Source organism: Panthera onca, chromosome B4, assembly GCF_046562875.1.
Source record: "Panthera onca isolate mPanOnc1 chromosome B4, mPanOnc1 haplotype 2, whole genome shotgun sequence".
In the NCBI taxonomy this organism is placed as follows: domain Eukaryota; kingdom Metazoa; phylum Chordata; class Mammalia; order Carnivora; family Felidae; genus Panthera; species Panthera onca.
Window position 1 is genome coordinate 52,326,131 of NC_138345.1, and position 19,162 is coordinate 52,345,292.

Genomic DNA, 19,162 nt, shown 5'->3' on the forward strand with positions numbered 1-19,162 from the left:
TCAGCCCAGCGCCTGACGCGGGGCTCAGAGCCTGACGCGGGGCTCGAACTCACGGACCGTGAGATCGTGACCTGGCTGAAGTCGGACGCTTAACCGACTGCGCCACCCAGGCGCCCCACTAATCGTATTCTAAACTCTGTCTATAGCTAAGTATGTATGGGTTATGCATTTCCTACTCATCACCAAAACTGGCAGCAATATCACACTTGAGATCTGATAGGAACATTATTATATATGGAAATGTAGAAGGTTGGCCAGTTCCTGAAAGGCCTCCCAGCTTGGCATGATCTTGGCAATTTCATGCAGGTTCAGACACTCAGCTTGGTCTTGTCAGAGTCTGGAGGTGATTGGTTTCAGAGAAGCTGACTCTCTTCAGAAAGTCCTAGATATAACAACTGGAATGGTGAGCAATAAAACTGTCCGGTGGCCCAGCAACGTACTGTTAATCAGCACATTCTTCCAGTGGGGAGATGGATATGGAATGCCAGATTCTAATCCAGAATTGCTTGATAAGACAGAATGATAATAGTAATAAAGTCTGTGGCAGCCACTGAAATATTAATCTGGTCCTCACACAATCCTGTAGTCCTGGTGCTACAGTTATCCCCACAGTAAATTTCTACACCTTGTCCAAAAACATAGCTAGTAAGAGATAGAGCTTATAGCAGTCTGGCTGTAAGAGTTCTTCACCAAAAGTAAGGTCCTCTTGAATACAAACATAGAGTTAGTAAGTCATATGGTTCAGATCTTGGACAGCATCAGACTGTAATTTCTTGGTGCAGCCATTTCCGCAAACCAGATTCATGTTTGTCTCAAGATGAGTTAACCCTCCTGGCTGGAAGCCACGTTGTGTATTTCAGATGACTAGCTGCTGTGGTCCTTTACGTGTGGATTTTGAGGTTTTACTGTCAAAGGGCAATCTTAATTTGCTTTATTTCCAGATTTCTTATGGGGACACTCATCACTTCTTATCCTCCAGTGCTTTATACACCATACATTTTATGTTTTCTTCCCCTCCCACATTTGTATTTATGCATTTTGGTGTTGTGCTTGAATTTTCATATCATAACATTGGGGGTTTGTACAGAATTGTTTTCTGTGACCCTTTCAGTTTTTTCCATAAAGTCAAAGGTAATTTTACATTTTTCCTAGATTGAATCCAAGAAATAACATGCGCATTATTTCATCTGATTTACTACGATTTTCTTCTCTGATTTCAGAGTGGACAAGATTACATCTGAAAATGCCCCAACTAAAGAAATCAATAACTTTCCCAACCATAGAGTGCTAATTAAACCAGAGGTCCAAAATAACCAGAAAAACAAAGAAATAAGCAAAAATGAAGAAAAAAAGGCATTGGAAGCTGAAAAATATGGATTTCAGAAGGATGGTCAAGATAGACCTTTAACAAAAATTAACAGTGTGAAGTTGAATTCTCTGCCATCTGAATATGAGAGTGGGTCAACATGTCCAGCTCAGACTGGACACTATAGACCAGTCAACGTGAACAGTTCAGAGAACAAAACTGTCAATGTCAGCCTGGCAGATCTTAGAGGTGGAAACCACCCAAATACCGGGCCCTTACACACAGAGGCTGATCGAGTCATACAGAGGACAAACTCAATGCAACAGTTGGAACAGTGGATTAAAATCCAGAAGGGGAGGGGTCATGAAGAAGAAACCAGGGGGTAAGTATCTTGTCATAACATGTCCTGAACCCACGTTTCTTTCATACTGTGTTGGTGAAGATTGGTTTCTGAGACACCTGTTGAAAAGTATTAGTTTAAATTGTGTTTTAGACATTATAGCTTCATTTCTATCTTTTCTTCATGGTAATCAGATGTAACTTTTTTCCTCTATTTCTCATTATGCTGTCCAGATTTCTCACAGAGGTCCTTCCCTGGTAGAGGAGAAAGTTAGATAAACAAGTGCAATACACTGTTACAAAATGAAGGCAAAAACAGGGTGCTTACAAAAACAGGTTTCAGGGACACCCAACCCAACCTAGGTGTCCAGGAAAACTGTTCTGCAGGAAATGAAATACGAGCTGAGTTGTAAAGGGTGGCAGGCTGATAATTGGCTTAGATATGCAAAACTGCAGAGTTGACAGAGCTGGAATCCAGGCTTAGGTACAACCTCTGTGATGATGCATGAGAACCAAGGCTGGGGAGATAAGCCAGAAGAGATGTTTTCAGATTTGGTGTTTCAGAAAGATCACTCCCACCGAAGAATCTGGAGAATGAATTAGAGAAAGTTCAAACACTATTGGAGTAAGTGAAATGAGGAGAGAGAGGGGATGTATTTAAGGTGGGATTGACAAGACTAGTTGAGTGCTTGGATGTGCTTGATTGCAAACTAGTCTCAGTCTGATAGGGGAAAATCAAGCATGACACCTGCTTTTAGGACTCTGGTCATCAGGGATTGTCTGGTGCCTTTTACTGCATGGAAAAGATTTGGGAAGAGAGAAAGTAATGAATAATTGGACACGTTCAATTTGAGGCGGCCTGTATGTAGTCTGTAGCTCCAAAGAGAAATCTGGACTTGAGTAAGTTTTGGGGCATCATCATCGTATCAAAAGCGCTTAAAGGTAAGGATGAAAATAGATAAATTCATTCAGCTGGAAGCTAGATAAAATAAAGATTCTACAGGAAAACCTGAAAGAAAATTTACATTTAAGGGAAAAAGAATTGAGGGACCCGCAAAGGAGATGAAAAATAAAGGCCAGAGGAGATGGAAGAAAAGCGGGCCCCTACAATGGGAAACAGTGTTCTGTCATTAGGCCAGAATTTGGTGATGCAAAACCTAAAAAAGACTTTTTAATGTGCTTGTGGGCAGAAAAATTACCTGAAGAGTTATTGCGACTCTTACCTCTCAGTAGTAGAAAACCAAAAAACAATGACATTAATGATGTTTTGGTTAAGTGAAGATTAACTTAACAGTTCTTCCAGTTTGCTCAGTTGTCATGGCTGATGTCTGCAGCTGTCAGCCAAAGTCTCTCTCCTTTCAGGAGCCGCTCAAAGGCTCCAAAGGCCACTTGGCCTCATCTTTTGTTATCTCAACCAGCACTGCAAAACACTCTTGCAGCGTGTTGTTCACTTCCATTTTCTTTTTCTCCACCCTCAGTGCTCACTTTTCTGATTTTCCCAAGGAAGGGTTGTGAGAAATATTTGCTATTTCAAAAATAAAGTTTGATTAGACAGAAGGAAAACCAGAGTTAATTCCGGGGGGGATAAGTGAACGGATGTTTGGTAGTACTTAAGGTAACCATTTTCAAGGAAACAATAATAAAAATGCCAGCCAGAAAATTTTCTGAATCTCTACCCAGAAAATTAAACCTCACTTCTTAATGAAATCACTTCTCCTCAATGATTCTATACTTTCTTACAGTTGAAACTGTATAATTAAAGTGGCTTGACAAACATCTGGAAGTTAGGGTTTTCTTAATTGTTGAGCATAAATAATATTTTCCAAGAACTTTTAGGTCTCTTGATAGGTATAATTAACACACATAAAGTCTTTCTGTGTGACTTTTTTCTTTTGAAAGCAGACTTACAGCTTCTCAAGGTATTTTGAGCTAAGATTTTCTCTGCCTTGCCTCTCCAACTTTGGAGTCACTGGCTAGAGTCTACTTTGGGTCATTGAGATATATCACCTACATTATTATATGAACTTCATATTTTAAAAAATAGGATGTTTTATAATACAATAATTTTTATTGGTGGAAAGAAGCATAAGGGTTATTCATAGTATAATTCATTTTGTAAAACTTTGTGGAAGCCTTGCTATTATTATTAAAGTTCTGATAGAAAGAAAAGGGGTTTAATATTTAGTCAAATAGTAGATCCCTGCATCTGTGAACAGAGCTTTAAAGTTTCTTTGTGAGTGGCAGGCACTGTTAAGATGCATGGTGCCTTAATCCATTGTTCTGCATGGCAGAATCACAGGGACAGGGTTTTCATGGTGTTTGACAGGCAGCTGCTAGTGAATGGAGCACCAAACCTGATGAAGGAGCTTACAGTGTTCATTTCTTAAGCTTTCACTTAAAAGTAAATCACACTTTGCTTAATTTGAATTTCTTTGGGGAAAACCACTGAAGGAAACTCGTTTTTGAAAAACAGGTCTCAAAATGCTAGAAAGTATATGTGGTAAAAATAAATTTACTTGAAAATAACCTAACTTTGTACTAAAATTCTTCAAAAGTGGTTCCAAAGATGGCAGAAGAGCCTTTTAAACTTTGTAGTCATTAATTAGCCAAGCTCAGTAGGGAAATAGCATACTGTTAATGATCATAGGATAGGTTAATGGCTCCAGTTGAATATACATGTCTACAGGAGCGTCCAGCTCACATATTGTGAATGCTTCAGAGCACTGATGGAGGGTTTTGGTGTAATAGACTTTCTGAGCTGGAACTCAAACATTAGTTTATGGGCAGTTTTTATTGTGTTTTAAATTAAAAATATATGTCCATTCGTTATATGGTTAGAAATAGTTTTTTCCCACATTTCCAAACTAGATACAAAGTTAACATTTATATTTTCGGTATGTGCTTCTATGGTATAGTTCACTGCTTAGTACAGAGCTTTTTGCATATTAAAGTCTCTATAATAGTTCTTGAATTTGCAAATGACCAAATCAAGGTATATTGGGGTAAATTGCTTTAGTACTAGGACAGAAGTTCTAGGACAGTGTCTATTTCTGTGATTGACTTGCTTCCTAGCAGATAGCTGCGGGGTTGCCAACTCTGAACTTCTTCCAGTTTCTAGCTTTGTTGTTAACAGAGAAGGTAGGGATAGGAAGGGAGACCAAGCAGGGGGGAAAACAAATAGGAAATATTTGTGGCAAGAAAGCAGCAAAGAATAGAAGAACCTTTATACTGGTTGTGTCAGAGCACTGGGTACCTTTTTTCTTCACTCCAGCCCCAAAGACCTCCAGTGGTTAGCCTCACTGCAGCAGTTCCTATTGGGGTGTGAGGGGCATGTGCAATTTTAAGCAAGCCTGTTGTAAGTAAAGACATTGAAAAGCTGAAGAACAACCAGCGTGATGAAGGAAATTTAGTTTAGGGGGGATGGTTAAAGGAATTGGAAATATTTCGAATACATAAGACATGGAGTTTAGAACTGTAAGATGGCTTTATGATCACATCATCTCATAGATGAGAAAACCAAATCTCCCAAAGTTTCAGTTTGCTAGATTTGAGTATCATATGAAGGACTCTAGTAGCATCTTAAGATTATGCCCTTCCAGGTGTATTTTTATTTTTAATTAAAGAGTAAAGTTTTTAAAATAATTTTCGTGGTTTGGGGAAAATTTTTTACATAGAAGGATTGTTTTGCTTCTTCATTAAATCCAAAAGTCTAGGAATCATTGGCATAATGAAAAGAGTGCTGCTTAAGGAAGCAAGAGCTCACATGCCACTCCTAGTGGGCTCACTAACTCTTCCTTTAACCCACATATTAAAAGGAGCATGAGGGACGCCTGGCTGGCTCAGTTGGAAGAGCCTGTGATTCTTGATCTCAGGGTCATGAGTACAAGCCTCACATTGGGTATAGAGATCACTTTAAGAAGGAGAAAACATTAAAAGAAGTATGCGCTCTTGGTCTTTTCCACACACCACCCCCACCAAAACAAAACAAAAACACCATGCTCTCTTAACATTCTCTGAGTCCCAGAAGATGTAATTCATCCAAGGTCTCCTTATACATAAGTAGGAGAGCAAGAATCTTGGCCCTCCTGACTCTTGATCAGCTGCTTTTTCCCACTTCATTATTTTGTCATATTTTTCACAGCATTATCCCCTCTGTGGGTGCTTTAAGCCACAAAAAAGTGTATTTAACTTGAGACTTCCTCTGGTGTTTTTATAAAGGTAACATAATTTTACTGCCCTCGTAGGCACAAATTATGCAGGGATTTTTATTATCACCATTCCTCTTAGCTCATACGCACCCAATTCATTACACCTAATCATCACGATGAAATCTTTTTTTACTACGGTACATTAGTGTTTACACATTGTCACTGACAACAGTCTTTGGGTCAAACAGCTCTGACATCCAGCTTATCAGCCAAGGATTCCCAGATGGTGAAAGAGTGTGGTCAGGTAATTTACGCATTAAGTCTTCTACCCTTTCTGGCCTATGTAATCACCACCTTTTTTGACATTTTAACACCCAGTAGGAGGCAGCAAAATAGTATGCAATCATGCATGCACAATTGCAGACTACACTCTATGTTGAAAATACAGTGCACAGAAGAAATGTGTTAATGTTGAAAGAAGAGGTTGGAAAACCTGGGTGTATGGGGGCCCAACTCCCCCACATTTAGTTGATTGAATTACATTTTGTATTAGAATATAGATTTATGCCAAGTGTAGATGCTAGCAAGATGAATACTTATGATTAATATTGATCTTTTAAATCTTGATTTTATTGTGGTTATTGTTATTAAAAAGATTGTGTTTGCATGTAGAATTTGAATTGTAATTGCACCTTATTCTTACCTCTGAAGATAATGGGGGAACACAAATCCTAACTTTTTAAGAAACTTTTTTATATAATGTATCTGACCTAGCATGAGGTTAGCAAAGGATAGTTAAAACAGTGTTTTTATCACAGAGTCTTTTTTAAAAATTGTAAACTAAAATTCTACTTTATTCTCTCATTTCAGGAAACATTAGGAAATCTGTGCTTAGTAATATGCCTTATGTATCCATGTCCAAAAATATAGCATTTTAACAGAACTTTATTTTAGATGCTTAATATACATGAGAATTTTTAGATTGCTTTAAAAAGCCTGCCACAAATATTTATACCAAGGTGGAATATTCATTTCCATGCTAGAAACATGTAAAACTCCTGAGATTTGCAGTTGTATATCTGGATATTACCATGTTTAAGTGTTTTGTCTTTAAATAGTTAAATTACGGGGCGCCTGGGTGGCTCAGTCGGTTAAGCGTCCAACTTCGGCTCAGGTCACGATCTCGCGGTCCGTGAGTTCGAGCACCACGTCGTGCTCTGGGCTGATGGCTCGGAGCCTGGAGCCTGCTTCCGATTCTGTGTCTCCCTCTCTCTGCCCCTCCCCCGTTCATGCTCTGTCTCTCTCTGTCTCAAAAATAAATAAACGCTAAAAAAAAAAAAATAATAAATTAAAAAAATAAATAAATAAATAGTTAAATTTCGAGCTTTAGCTTCCAGTCACTTTTATTTTTCAAATTAAGAAAAGATATCAAGGAGAGTTTTCTCTTCACACCACAAATGTACTGATGCGCTTCTTCCCAGAAATAGTCCTGCTTTCTGAAAGAAACATTGTAATAGAGGAGTCACATATACCTGCAGGGATTCATTTCCTGTCTTCTTGCTCTATAAGACAACTCAAACCCTTCAGTATTCCATTCTTACTTACCTTTTGAAAAGAGCCTAGGAGTTTGTTTATATAAAAACAAGATACAGAGACAAACTTAAGATTAGATCTTGGATATTCTTACAAATAAGTATTTTTCCTTTTTTTAACCAAACTGCACGTTGTGTGGAATTAACAGTCTTTTATGTAAATAACAAAGATACTTTTTACTTAATGTAGTAAAGTCATCAAATTGAATTTCATAAAAAGGTCGAAATGTGTTCGTTAATATTTTATACCTGTGTAATATTTTGATCAACTTTTTAAAAGTAAGTCCCAAGATATACTTTACTTACCGGCAGGAAAAAAAAATTTACTCTAATTTAGAATCTGGAAAACAACTCTCTTCTTCATTTTTATATTTCAATTTTTTTTTTTTTTTTAATTTTAGAGTCATTTCGTACCAAACGTTACCAAGAAATATGCCAAGCCACAGAGCCCAGGTTATGGCCCGCTATCCAGAAGGTTACAGAACACTCCCCAGAAACAGCAAGACCCGGCCTGAAAGCATCTGCAGTGTAACCCCTTCCACTCGTGACAAAACAGTAGGGCCTGGAGCAGAAGAGAAACGGAGATCAATGAGAGATGACACGATGTGGCAGCTTTACGAATGGCAGCAGCGTCAGTTTTATAATAAGCAGAGCACCCTCCCTCGTCACGGTACTTTGACCAGTCCTAAAACCATGGTTAATATTTCTGATCAGACAATGCACTCTATTCCCACATCACCTTCCCATGGGTCAATAGCTGCTTATCAGGGATACTCCCCTCAACGAACATACAGACCGGAAGTGTCTTCGCCAATTCAGAGAGGAGATGTGACGATAGACCGCAGGCACAGGGCCCATCACCCTAAGGTAACATATCTGCTAATCTTGTGTTAACTACTACTTTACGGATGTTGTGTTTTATTTCTGTCCACCTATTCTTTTTTCTTAACGGGAGAGACAAAAAACTAGGTAGGCAAGGCAGCTCCTTTGTTTTAAAAATTAAGGAAGAATATGGGACGCCTGGGTGGCTTAGTTGTTTAAGCGTCCGATTCTTGGTTTCAGTTCAGGTCATGATCTCACAGTTTGTGAGTTTGAGCCCCGCCATGGGTCTCTGTGCTGACAGTGCAGAGCCTGCTTGGGATTCTGTCTCTCTGCCCCTCCCCCTGGCATGCATTCATATTCTCTCTCTCTCTCTCAAAAAAAATAAATAAATAAACTTTTTAAAAAATCATAAATGTCTTTTTTAAAAAATTAAAATTAAAAAAGAATAATCTCTAGTGTCAGAATCTCACATGTAAAAACCTAAGCTTGCAACACATCATCTTTTGAGAGCACAAAAATGTTTATTTTGAGCAGATGTGTTATGCATTCTTCTATGCTCCATAGCCTATGTCATCAGCTTTCCATGTAGGTTAAGACCACTTGCATTTTTATTGGCTCTTCACACACTGGAAAATTCTATTCCTGTCCTCTTCCAGCAGCATACCTGTATTCTTGCATCAGGTTCATCCTGCACTTTGCTAAGATAAAAGTGCTGAGCTCAGGGCGCCTGTGTAGCTCAGTTGGTTAGGCATTCGACTCTTGGTATAGGCTTAGGTCAGGATCTTGTGGTTCATGAGACCATGAGATTGAGCCCCACTGTTAGCGCAGAGCATGCTTGGGATTCTCTCTCCCTCTCTCTGCCCCTCCCCCCATCCACTCTCTCACTCTTACTCTTGGTTTCTCTTAAAATGAATAAACTTTTTTTAAAGAAAAGTGCTAATCTCTTCTAACCAGCTGCATATATGGCTTATTGAAATCATCTCCTTATGTACCCAATTTAATATTAGGATAACAATGCAGGGTGGCATATATACTTTTTAAAACTTAAGATACACATAGAGATCATGTTTTAATTTGTACATGAAGTTGGTTTAAGCATTGCTTAGTAGATTATTTGGAGTTAATTCAAATAATTAGCTTTTGTGTTGGTTAGCTTTTTATAATACTAAAGCACATGTTTTGATCATTCAGCCTGTATGCAGCCAGTTGTTTAATGTCTATCCTAAAATGAAAAGGAATTTTTCTGTCATTTTCTTTTTAATTCTAAAGAATTTCTTACTTTACACCATTTTAAAATGTACCTTTTCTTATCCCTCTGACAGACTGAATCCTTCAGTTATAACATTGCATAAAGTATATGTTTGATATAAATAAGGTGTATGTTTTCCATAAATAAGCATTAGTTAGAAATGAATGAGTCAGTCAGGAATTTTTCTTCTTGGAGGAAGCTTTAGTTTGCCTCACCAAAAAAGGCTCAGGTTGAACTCCATCATAACAGAGTTCAGTGTTTTGTCACTTTGTACATCCAACAACTAAATCATCTTTGATTTAAAAAAAAAAAAATGGTAACAATATTTAAGAGAAATCTGATTCAGTATTGTGTGGTTGAAACATGTTCTCCTGGGAATTAGCATTTTTTATTATTTTTGACCTAAATGTATCATCTGTTTCAAAAACAAATATAAAATGAATGTATGCTCTCTGTCTAGTTCCTAATCAACTACTGGTCTACTCCTCTTCCCAAAAAACTTCTTAAACATTGCCAAAATTTTCTTTCAAACTCTCCTGTCATTTTCCTTGATGTGATCATTGGTTCCCAAAATATGTCCGTGGACCCCTGTGGGGTTCCCATGACCCTTGCAAGGAGTCTAGTCTGTAAGCTCAAAACTATTTTTATAATGGCAATAATAAGACATCATTCATTGCGTTACCATTTTCTGAGTGCAAAAGCAACGATGGGTACTGGCACATTAGCGTAAATCAGGGGGGCAGCTCCCAACTGTGAATTTTTAAATTCACTTAAAAATCCCTTTGATGAAGCAATGAAAGATAATTTTATTCAATCTTGACCTTTCATTATACATCATTTTCATAGTGTGTGTGATGAAATGGGAAACGGTGCATAAAGCAATTTCTCTTGCGTACCAAACTACTAACATCAAGGTTGACTCAGAAAAAGATACGTGTGATTGAGTTGCAAGCTGAACTAGCTCCTTTTTTCCTGAAACACCATTTTTACTTGAAAAGATGAATGACAGACACACTACGGTTGTTCACACTCGGTATTTGACAGACACTTCTCAGAGTGAAATGCTATCCTGTCACTTCCAGGAAAACAACCAACAGTATTTGTCACTGATGACAAATTTGAGCTTTCAAGCAAAAATTAGAATTTTGGAAATGTTGTATCTGCCACTGTGAGCTTGACAGCTTTCTGGTGCTTAAAGATTAGCAGTATTAACAAATGTGTGTTACTGGTATTGTATACTGATACGTGTCAACATCTGCAGAATTCACCGAACCAGCACTTTCCACATGACCAGAGTTTGCTATTACAAAATCACAGATGGGTAAAAAATTCATTTAAAGCGTAAACACCAGGCATACCTCATTCTTGTGTGCTTCGCTTTATTGCACTTTGTAGGTGCTGCATTTTCTACAGATTTAAAGTTTGCTCCCATTCTGTGTCATGCAAGTCTGTCAGCACCATTTTTCCCACAGCATTTGCTCACTTCTGTCTCTGTCATGTTTTGGTAATTCTCACATTATTTCAAACCATTCTTTTACTGTTATATTTGTTATGGGGATCTGTCATCAGTGATTACAATTCACTGAAAGCTCAGATGATGGTTAGCATTTCTTGCAGTAAAGTATCTTTTAATTAAGGTGTGTGTATATATATATATATATATTTTTTTTTTTTTTTTTTTAGACATAATGCCTTTGCACATTTAATAGCATAGTGCAAACATAACTTGTACATGCAATGGGAGCCCAAAAAACTCATTTGACTCACTTTATTGCATAATTCACTTAATTGTAGTAGTCAGGAACTGAACTCACAGTATCTCCTAGGTATGCCTGTAAAGTAATAGCTGTTAATGTGAAAAGGTCATTGATACAGTTTCAGATAACATTTGCAACTAACTTTTAATATCTACTTTCATTAGCACTAATAACAAATTTTAAATGATATTTTATAATGTAAATTTAAGATTTCTCATCATTGACATTGACCACAGAATTTATATTGTACCTTTATTTTCCTAGCATGTCTATGTGCCTGACAGAAGGTCAATGCCAGCTGGCCTGACTTTACAGTCTGTTAGTCCCCAGAGCCTCCAAGGCAAAACGGTGAGTTCAGTATTTTTATTTATCATATCATGTTTTATTTATGTGCTACACATGATAGCACATATCTTACAGAGCATTTAAGTTTGAATTTTCAGAGAGGTTCCTCCCAAAGAAAAACTGTTGCTACTTTTGTGAAAGAGAGCTCATCAGAAGAGTTTGGGATCGTGCAGCCACTTCTCTATCTGACTAGAGAAATCTCCCAAAATGTCATATTGCCTAAATATGAGATTATATTTTCAGGGCTTATTGTATAACCTGGGTGGGTTTCTTTACTTCGTTGGATGCTGATTACCTCCTTCTTCTTTTTTTTTTTTTTTTTTTTTAAGTTTATTTATTTTGAGAGAGAAAGGGAGCACACAAGTGGGAAGGGACTGAGAGAGAGAATCCCAAGCAGGCCCTGCACTGTCAGGGCAGAGCCCGACATGGGGTCTCGAACCCACGAACCGTGAGGTTATGACCCGAGCCGAAATTAAGAGTCAGATGCTCAATTGACTGAGCCACCCATGTGCCCCGATTCCCTCATTCTTAAAACCGAAGTTGGAGTTGTTGATTAGTGGAACAAATCTAGCAAGCAACCGTGTGTAGTCACACTATGGGCCTATTAAGAAGTCTCTCCTAGGGGACACTTGGGTGGCTTAGTCGGTTAAGCATCCGAGTCTTGATTTCAGCTCAGGTCCTGATCTCACAGTTAGTGGGATCGAGCCCCACATCAGGCTCTTTGCTGGCAGCATGGAGCCTGCTTGAGATTCTCTCTCTCCCTCTCTCCCTACCCCTCCCCCACATACATTCTCTCTCTCTCTCTCTCTCTCTCTCTCAGATAAATAAAATTTAAAAATTAAAAAAAGTTTCTCCCATACATTTTTGCATAGATTAACTACTTTAGAGAGGAAAAAACTGATTTACATATTTATGCAGAGAGAGACTATAAAAATACTAGGTGCAAGCAAGTACTTACCATTACCATTTCATTGTCAGTATTATGTTCAAATTGGGAAGGAGTTTTATTACCAGGACACTGTTATTCTTCACATTAAATAGAAAAGATGACTTTCATTACTTCATTTTATTTTAATGGCATTGTTTTATCTGTGCATTAATATCAGTAGGTAGTCTCAGTTCCTGTGAAGATGTGATTTGAGGATCTATATAGTTGTTCATTTAAAATTCTCTTCCTGCAGGAATCAAAACAAATTCCTCTTATGTGTTTTGCAGATGTTGTTTTATTTCATCTCTGAGTCTTTTACATGCTAAGATATAAGACAGGTGTCCTGGCTTTAAACTGTTTCCAGCTTATTTATTAAAGGTTATAAATATTGCTTGAGTAAAACTGAAAACTTTTAAATGTTGTAATTTTTAAATATTAGATTGGTGATCTGCCAAGAAACAGACATTTATCGTAAGATAATGCTAAGTATCGTCTTATGAATTTTTATCTTCTGCCTTGCTCCCTCTAGTGGATAGTTAGGATAAAATGTACTTATCACCTTTGTGGGTCAAAAAATGTGCCCGTTTTTATTTTGCCTCAAAATTCAAATATGTAGCAAACTTACTGGAATCTTTCATCCTTTTGAAAATTTCTTAATCTTTTTAACTCAGTAAATAATAAACCAGAGTTTCAAAATTCCTTCTTTTGATATTTTTTTCAAATACCACTCTGGGTCTTAAGACTGTCTGAATCCCTTACACGACCCTACCTTCTCCTTGGCAAGACCTCAAGAGCTTGATATGGTGGTCATAAGACCTGGGCTCTCCCATAGTCACGAGGTCACCAGATGTGGTTGGCATCAGAACAAAAGCAGTTATTCTTCTCCTGTCGTGAAATTTCTTCCTTAAGTCACACACATACACATTCTTTTACTCTTTAATATAAAAGAGCATTGTCTCATCTACATAGATAGCTTAATCTGAAGAATCCCGTAGTAACTCTTACTTACTTCTGACATTTTTCTTACCTAAAGGCAATAAAATTTCATATAAAATTTCAAATAACAGTTAAAAATTATTTCTGTCCCTTAAAAAAATTGTATAGAATATAAAGACATGGCAAATGAACAGAACAGAAGAGAGCTGGTGTAATACTGTGTTATAGGCAATATAAATCAATCTCAGGACCATTTTTTGGCCTGGAAGTTTTAAGACCACGCTGTAGCCCTGAAGTGATGAGTCTCTCTCTTGCCCATCTGCAGTTTTTAATCATAACAAAGCTCACAGAAACATCAAATAATATTTTACGGCCTATAAGACTGCCAATGACCATACTTTATTGCATTTCTAATAAAGAAAAATGTATCAGATTGGCCTGTTAAGGAATTTTATCTACCTTTGAAAATTTATTCGTCTTAGTGTTCATAGTAACCAATCAGGAACCAGAGTGTGGGAGGAGAGTTTATGTACTCATGGACCTTTCTGTTGGTATTAAATGGTGTCCTTCCCCCCCCCCCCCACTAAAAAATAAAAACTGATCTTTGGTTATTTAAAATATCCTGTGAATGCATTAGCAGTGACATTTAGAAATATAACTGGGAAGCAATTAATAGACCCCAGGTACTGAGTTTAATATGAAGATATCATCCAAGTTTTACATGAATTTGAATGCTTTTTATTTACCTTCTGTCTCTAAAATAGAATGTTGGACATGCAGTTATTGTTCTATTGCTGTAAAAGTCTTAGGCATCACTTAAAAATATCTTTTAATGATAATTTTTTAATAACTCTTATGTACAAACCTTTACAGTTGTTTTTTGGCATTGTGCTTTTTAATACTTAACATTTAGTATTCTCTCATGAATTCTGAGAAAGTGCCTTAATATACTGTTGTTTTGCTGTATCTTTTAAAGTAACACTGTTCCTTCTATTTCTCTAGATATCTATGCATTTATGTAGGACCTATCATCATAGTGCCTAGGCACTATGTTTGATGTCAACCGTAAGAGGAAACTTGCCAAGAAATCTTGGTTTAATATCTGTCACTTAAGACAACAATTAATCTGTTTTCCACTGTTTGGATTCTTAAATTGTACTCCTTCAGCCAGAGGAGCTTACGCTGCTGCTAATAAAGCTGAGACGGCAGCAGGCCGAACTGAGTAGTGTCCGGGAGCATACATTAGCACAGCTCATGCAGCTGAAACTTGAGGCCCACAGCCCAAAGGTCAGCTATGAAGAGTTTTGTATGTGTCATCTGCCATTACTACTTACCTTGAGCCATTCGTTAATCAGTTTGATCGGTGTCATTAGTGTTGAGCATGAGCCCATACAATCATTGCAGTGACATTATGATCTCCTATTGACCCTTTGAGAATTCACTTATTTATATGTTATTAAAGGGAAATACAGGTAGGATGGATTTCTTCTTGGCCTTCCAGCCCACTCACCCACCAACTTTTGGTCGTGAGGAAGGAAATGCATACAGACTTCATTCCCCTTGTACCGTAGCTTCCACAGCTGATGAAACAGATGATTGAAAAGTCCTATAATTTCCTGGAAATTAATGAGTTGAAAATTGGTTGTAACTGTAATAATACTGCCTTATAAATGTCAGAGATTAAGATATTTCTTTTGTTCTTGACTAAAAGAATGAACACATGCAAACATTTCTCAAAGGGTTTAATAGCCTCTGGTTATATGAGAAACATCCAAAGAAGTCGTACTGTGTCACAGAAAAGTATTAACGTGTAAAACTTCTAACATTGAATCTGCCAAAGCCATTTGAAGGATCTTCCTGCTGAATATTTTAGCTTCTGTGCATGTCTATTTAATTTCTTACAAAACTAAGTGTAATTTTTAATAATTTAATATGTCATCTGTACAATTTACAGGGAGCATGTATGTGAAAATTGTGTACCATGATATAATAGGTTGTGGTAAACTACCTGTTTTTCTTATTTCAAAATTGATCTTTTCATGAATTCTACACCCTCTTTCTCTATCCCTTTGTTTCTTGATTGATGCCTACTAGAATGAAATTCTTTCACATCATCTTCAAAGGAACACCATATATTTGGATCATCAGGTGGGATTTGTAGAATTTTTTTGCTTAAAGTACCTAATAGAACTTTTCAAATGTAGTTTAGTTTTCCAGGTTATTTGGAACTAATAGCATGACTTTTATAAGTAACAGAATAAGAAATTCCTAACGGTGAATTCAGTAATACCAAAATAAACAAGTAAAAAGGATAGTTGTGAGTGTAAGGAGCAATACTGGGTCGCTGGAAAATTGGGAGCCTGAATTCTCTAGACTTCCCTTCTCTTATCCCAAGAAAGCTCCTACTCATTAGGTTTATCTCTGCTTGGGGTTGACCTGATTAAAGAACTAGGTACCAAACTGTGAATGCCTTGTTGGAAGATCAAGAGGGGGCGGGTGTGCTGTGCTCTCAAAGGGTAGTTTCGCTATGGGTGAAAAGTGTGGTGACCATTTTTAATTCTGTAACTTCAGCCCTTGTTTGCCATCTCCTGGTGTTTGGTCTTCACTAAGCTCTGTAGAATCATTTTTACAGTGGGCTATAGTTCCTACCATTTCCTCAGTGGTAGCAGTGAGTGCGGATGGTTAGGGTGAATGGCAGTTCATGAACAGGGACTGCTTTTTCCATATTTTAGTTTTTATGAAATTCTCTATTAATATTTAATTTTAATTTTATGGGAGCTTTTGATATGTTCTTAAACACTGAATTTCGTCCTGTGAATGCATTTTTTATCTATATAAATTAAGCTATAACTTGTTTTAGCCTGTTTCAAAACAATTCAAACTTGAGCATTTACCAAATGAAAGAGGTTACTGTGGAAAATGTCATAAGACAGATGTTTACATATTTATATTTGCCTCCTTAAAATAATAAGGTACTGCTTTAAATTAGTTCTATTTAAAGAGGGATTTTGCATTAGGATGACCCTTTAAAAACTGTTCAATCGTGTTTGATAATTTTTAAAAGAAATATACTTTTAGAGTTTATTCTTTGTCCCACAACATGTTTTTGTCATGATTTTGCCAATTGGAAAGCTTTAGAAATCAGCATTTCATGAGTCCAAATTCCAGTCTCCACTCCAGAGACTGCTGTTGAAATTTAACCACGGTGTATATTCACACTTTGAAAGTAATCTAATAAAGACACGAAGTCTTCCCTCAAAATGCCACACTGCCAAGAAAGCTTCTAAGATGCATTGGTAAATAACTTGCATAAAAGCTCTTTTGTCTGTAAAGCTAGCAATAGTTCTGAAAAATAAGGGGATATTTCAAAAATTAGGTGTAAAAAACAATGACATAAATGTGAACCTAAAGTTATATAGTATCTCTGGAAATAAACCTAGTGGTTCATTATAATTTATTACTTATCTCAATAAATCAAAACTAGAATTACAGAGACAAAGAGCTTTAGAAAATCCCAGCGCTTGCTAGCTGGCTCAGTGCGTGGAACATGTGACTCTCCGGGTTGTGAGTTCAAGCCCCACGTTGAGCATAGAGAAACTGAAAAAAAAAAAAAAAATCTTAAGAGGGGCGCCTGGGTGGCTCAGTTGGTTAAGAATCCACCTCTTGATTTCAACTCTGAGCCGTCAGCACAGAGCCTGCTTGGGATTCTCTCCCTCCCTCTCTGTCTCTCCCTCCCCTGCTTACGCATGCATGTTCTCCCTCTCTCAAAATAAATAAACGTAAAAAAAGAAATCCTAGGAAAAGACAGGTGAATATATTGAAAACACCACCATTTGCTAAGATACTTCTCCTCAACTCCCTTTCCCGGGTTGAGCTGTTTCTTCCCTTTACCCAAGTGACCCAGATCCGATTGAGGTTTCTATTGCCCTTGGTACTCTGGAAGTGTGCTCCACTGAGCCTTTGTTGTTGGAGAGGACCAGGCTAGTGGTCTACAGGTGGCCTCTAAAAATCTCGACTTTTAAGTGATCCTCTCTATTCCCTCTACACATCAGCAGAGGTTTTCTAGTAGTTGCCTTTTTTTATATGAGATCTTGAAATAAAACTATATTAGTCCAATTTTAAAATGTAGTAATGAAAAGAACTACAGTAATTGTTTGAATGCTAATTTGCATGATCAAAATAAGACTGTTTCTGATGGAAAAATTTGGGCCATTTTTAGGCAATAAATAGACAACATATAGAAACAAGGTGGAAACTTTGCCCAGAAACTCAGATATGCCTAAATATATAGATCCTTAAGGTTTCCTAAAGAAAAATCCCTCTTTAAATAAATCAAAATTTTTTATGGTTTCAAATAATTACATTTAATGTAAATGAAACATTTACTTTTGAACTGTTCTATATTTTATATCAACAGTAAAGTTATTAAGTTATATAAAAAGAATTCTCGATCATTTTCCATTTTAATGAAATTTTTTTCATTCAGCTCAAACACTTCTAGTTTAAAAAAAAAAAGAAAGCATTTCCAGCTTTTAATCTTGTTACTGCCAGTAACTTATTTTAGATTGCCAAGTCTGTTGTTTTTCTAGGCATTATTGTTTGCCCAGTATATAAAAAAATCAGTAGTTTTTTCATAACTAGAAATTGGAAGCTAGATTTTAAAATCTGAAAGTCAAAAGAAAAGGCTCTGGTCACATTTTATACAATATGTCCTACAAATGAACATGTACTAATTAATACTCACTTTCAACACTTGCTCTCCTAGCTCAAATACATCGTTAGAATAACTTAAGGCCAGCAGCAAAATGTAGTCTTTCTCCTGCCTCTTGGGAGCTAGTCAAAAGAAAGTTTTTTATTGATTGAAATTCTCTCAGTTGCTATCACTGTCCATGAAAAATAGAACCAAGTGTGGTTTCTGAGTTGCTTCAGAGGTAAATTCATTTCTGATATCAGAATGGTTATAACAAATGAAAAATAAAAATGCCTTACCCTGTAATTCTGAAGATCTGCATATTATACAGTCAATCCAAAAATCTTGACTTCTGGTCCCCCATAACTTGAGCAGTATAATTTGGCTTCTGATTAACCACATTTTGAGGATGAGTTCTGTACTAAAGTGTTTTTAAAAACAACAAAAGCTATACTAATTATATAGCAGAATTATCTTCTGCTTTTTGTTTCATTTTGGAGTACACTATTATCATTTGCTTGTGCTTTTACAGCCCAATTAGTAGACTATTCACAGACTACATTTAATAAGACCGGCTAGGTTTATTTGTCATTTTTGTGAATTTTAAGATAACCTGTGAATGTACAATAATCCTAACTGGATATACTTCATGTACCTCATCCAGATTCTATTTATAAAATGAATAAATACATAACTTTTTTGGTCAGTCATGAAGGGAGGATTAATAGGAATGGGGAAATGAGAACGATTCCATCCTTTTGTCCATATTCTCCACCCTGTTTTAGCTCTTCCTTCCATTTGTTTCTTTCTTCCTCACCTGCTTTTTCTGACTTTCCCCTGTTATTGAGTAAAAAGCAGTTATGAGACAGTTTAGATGATGTTCCCTTTCCCTTCTTCCTAAAACTTTCGGCCAGCTTTCCAGGTAGGCAATGATAACAGAAAATGAGATACTAAGAAATTGGTAGAAAGACATGGATAGAAGGATCAAGGAACTTGGGGCCATGCTTCACAGGCCTTTCTCAGTGTGCTGCCCCCTTGTGGGTACACTAA

At 36.9% G+C, this 19,162-nt stretch overlaps 1 protein-coding gene across 14 annotated transcripts in view; it reads left to right on the top strand.

Moving 5' to 3' along the window:
* PLEKHA5 (pleckstrin homology domain containing A5) overlaps window positions 1–19,162 on the top strand; it is a 246,913-nt gene that overhangs the window by 168,968 nt on the left and 58,783 nt on the right. For 11 of the 14 annotated variants that reach the window (XM_060658232.3, XM_060658234.3, XM_060658236.3 and 8 more), the window contains 5 exons: window positions 1,221–1,688; window positions 7,787–8,252; window positions 11,478–11,561; window positions 14,590–14,709; window positions 15,517–15,570. In XM_060658232.3, the coding sequence (XP_060514215.1) occupies window positions 1,221–1,688; window positions 7,787–8,252; window positions 11,478–11,561; window positions 14,590–14,709; window positions 15,517–15,570 (1,192 nt within the window). The remainder of the gene's footprint in view (window positions 1–1,220; window positions 1,689–7,786; window positions 8,253–11,477; window positions 11,562–14,589; window positions 14,710–15,516; window positions 15,571–19,162) is intronic. The other 3 variants (XM_060658240.3, XM_060658243.3, XM_060658244.3) reach the window with 1 other exon arrangement.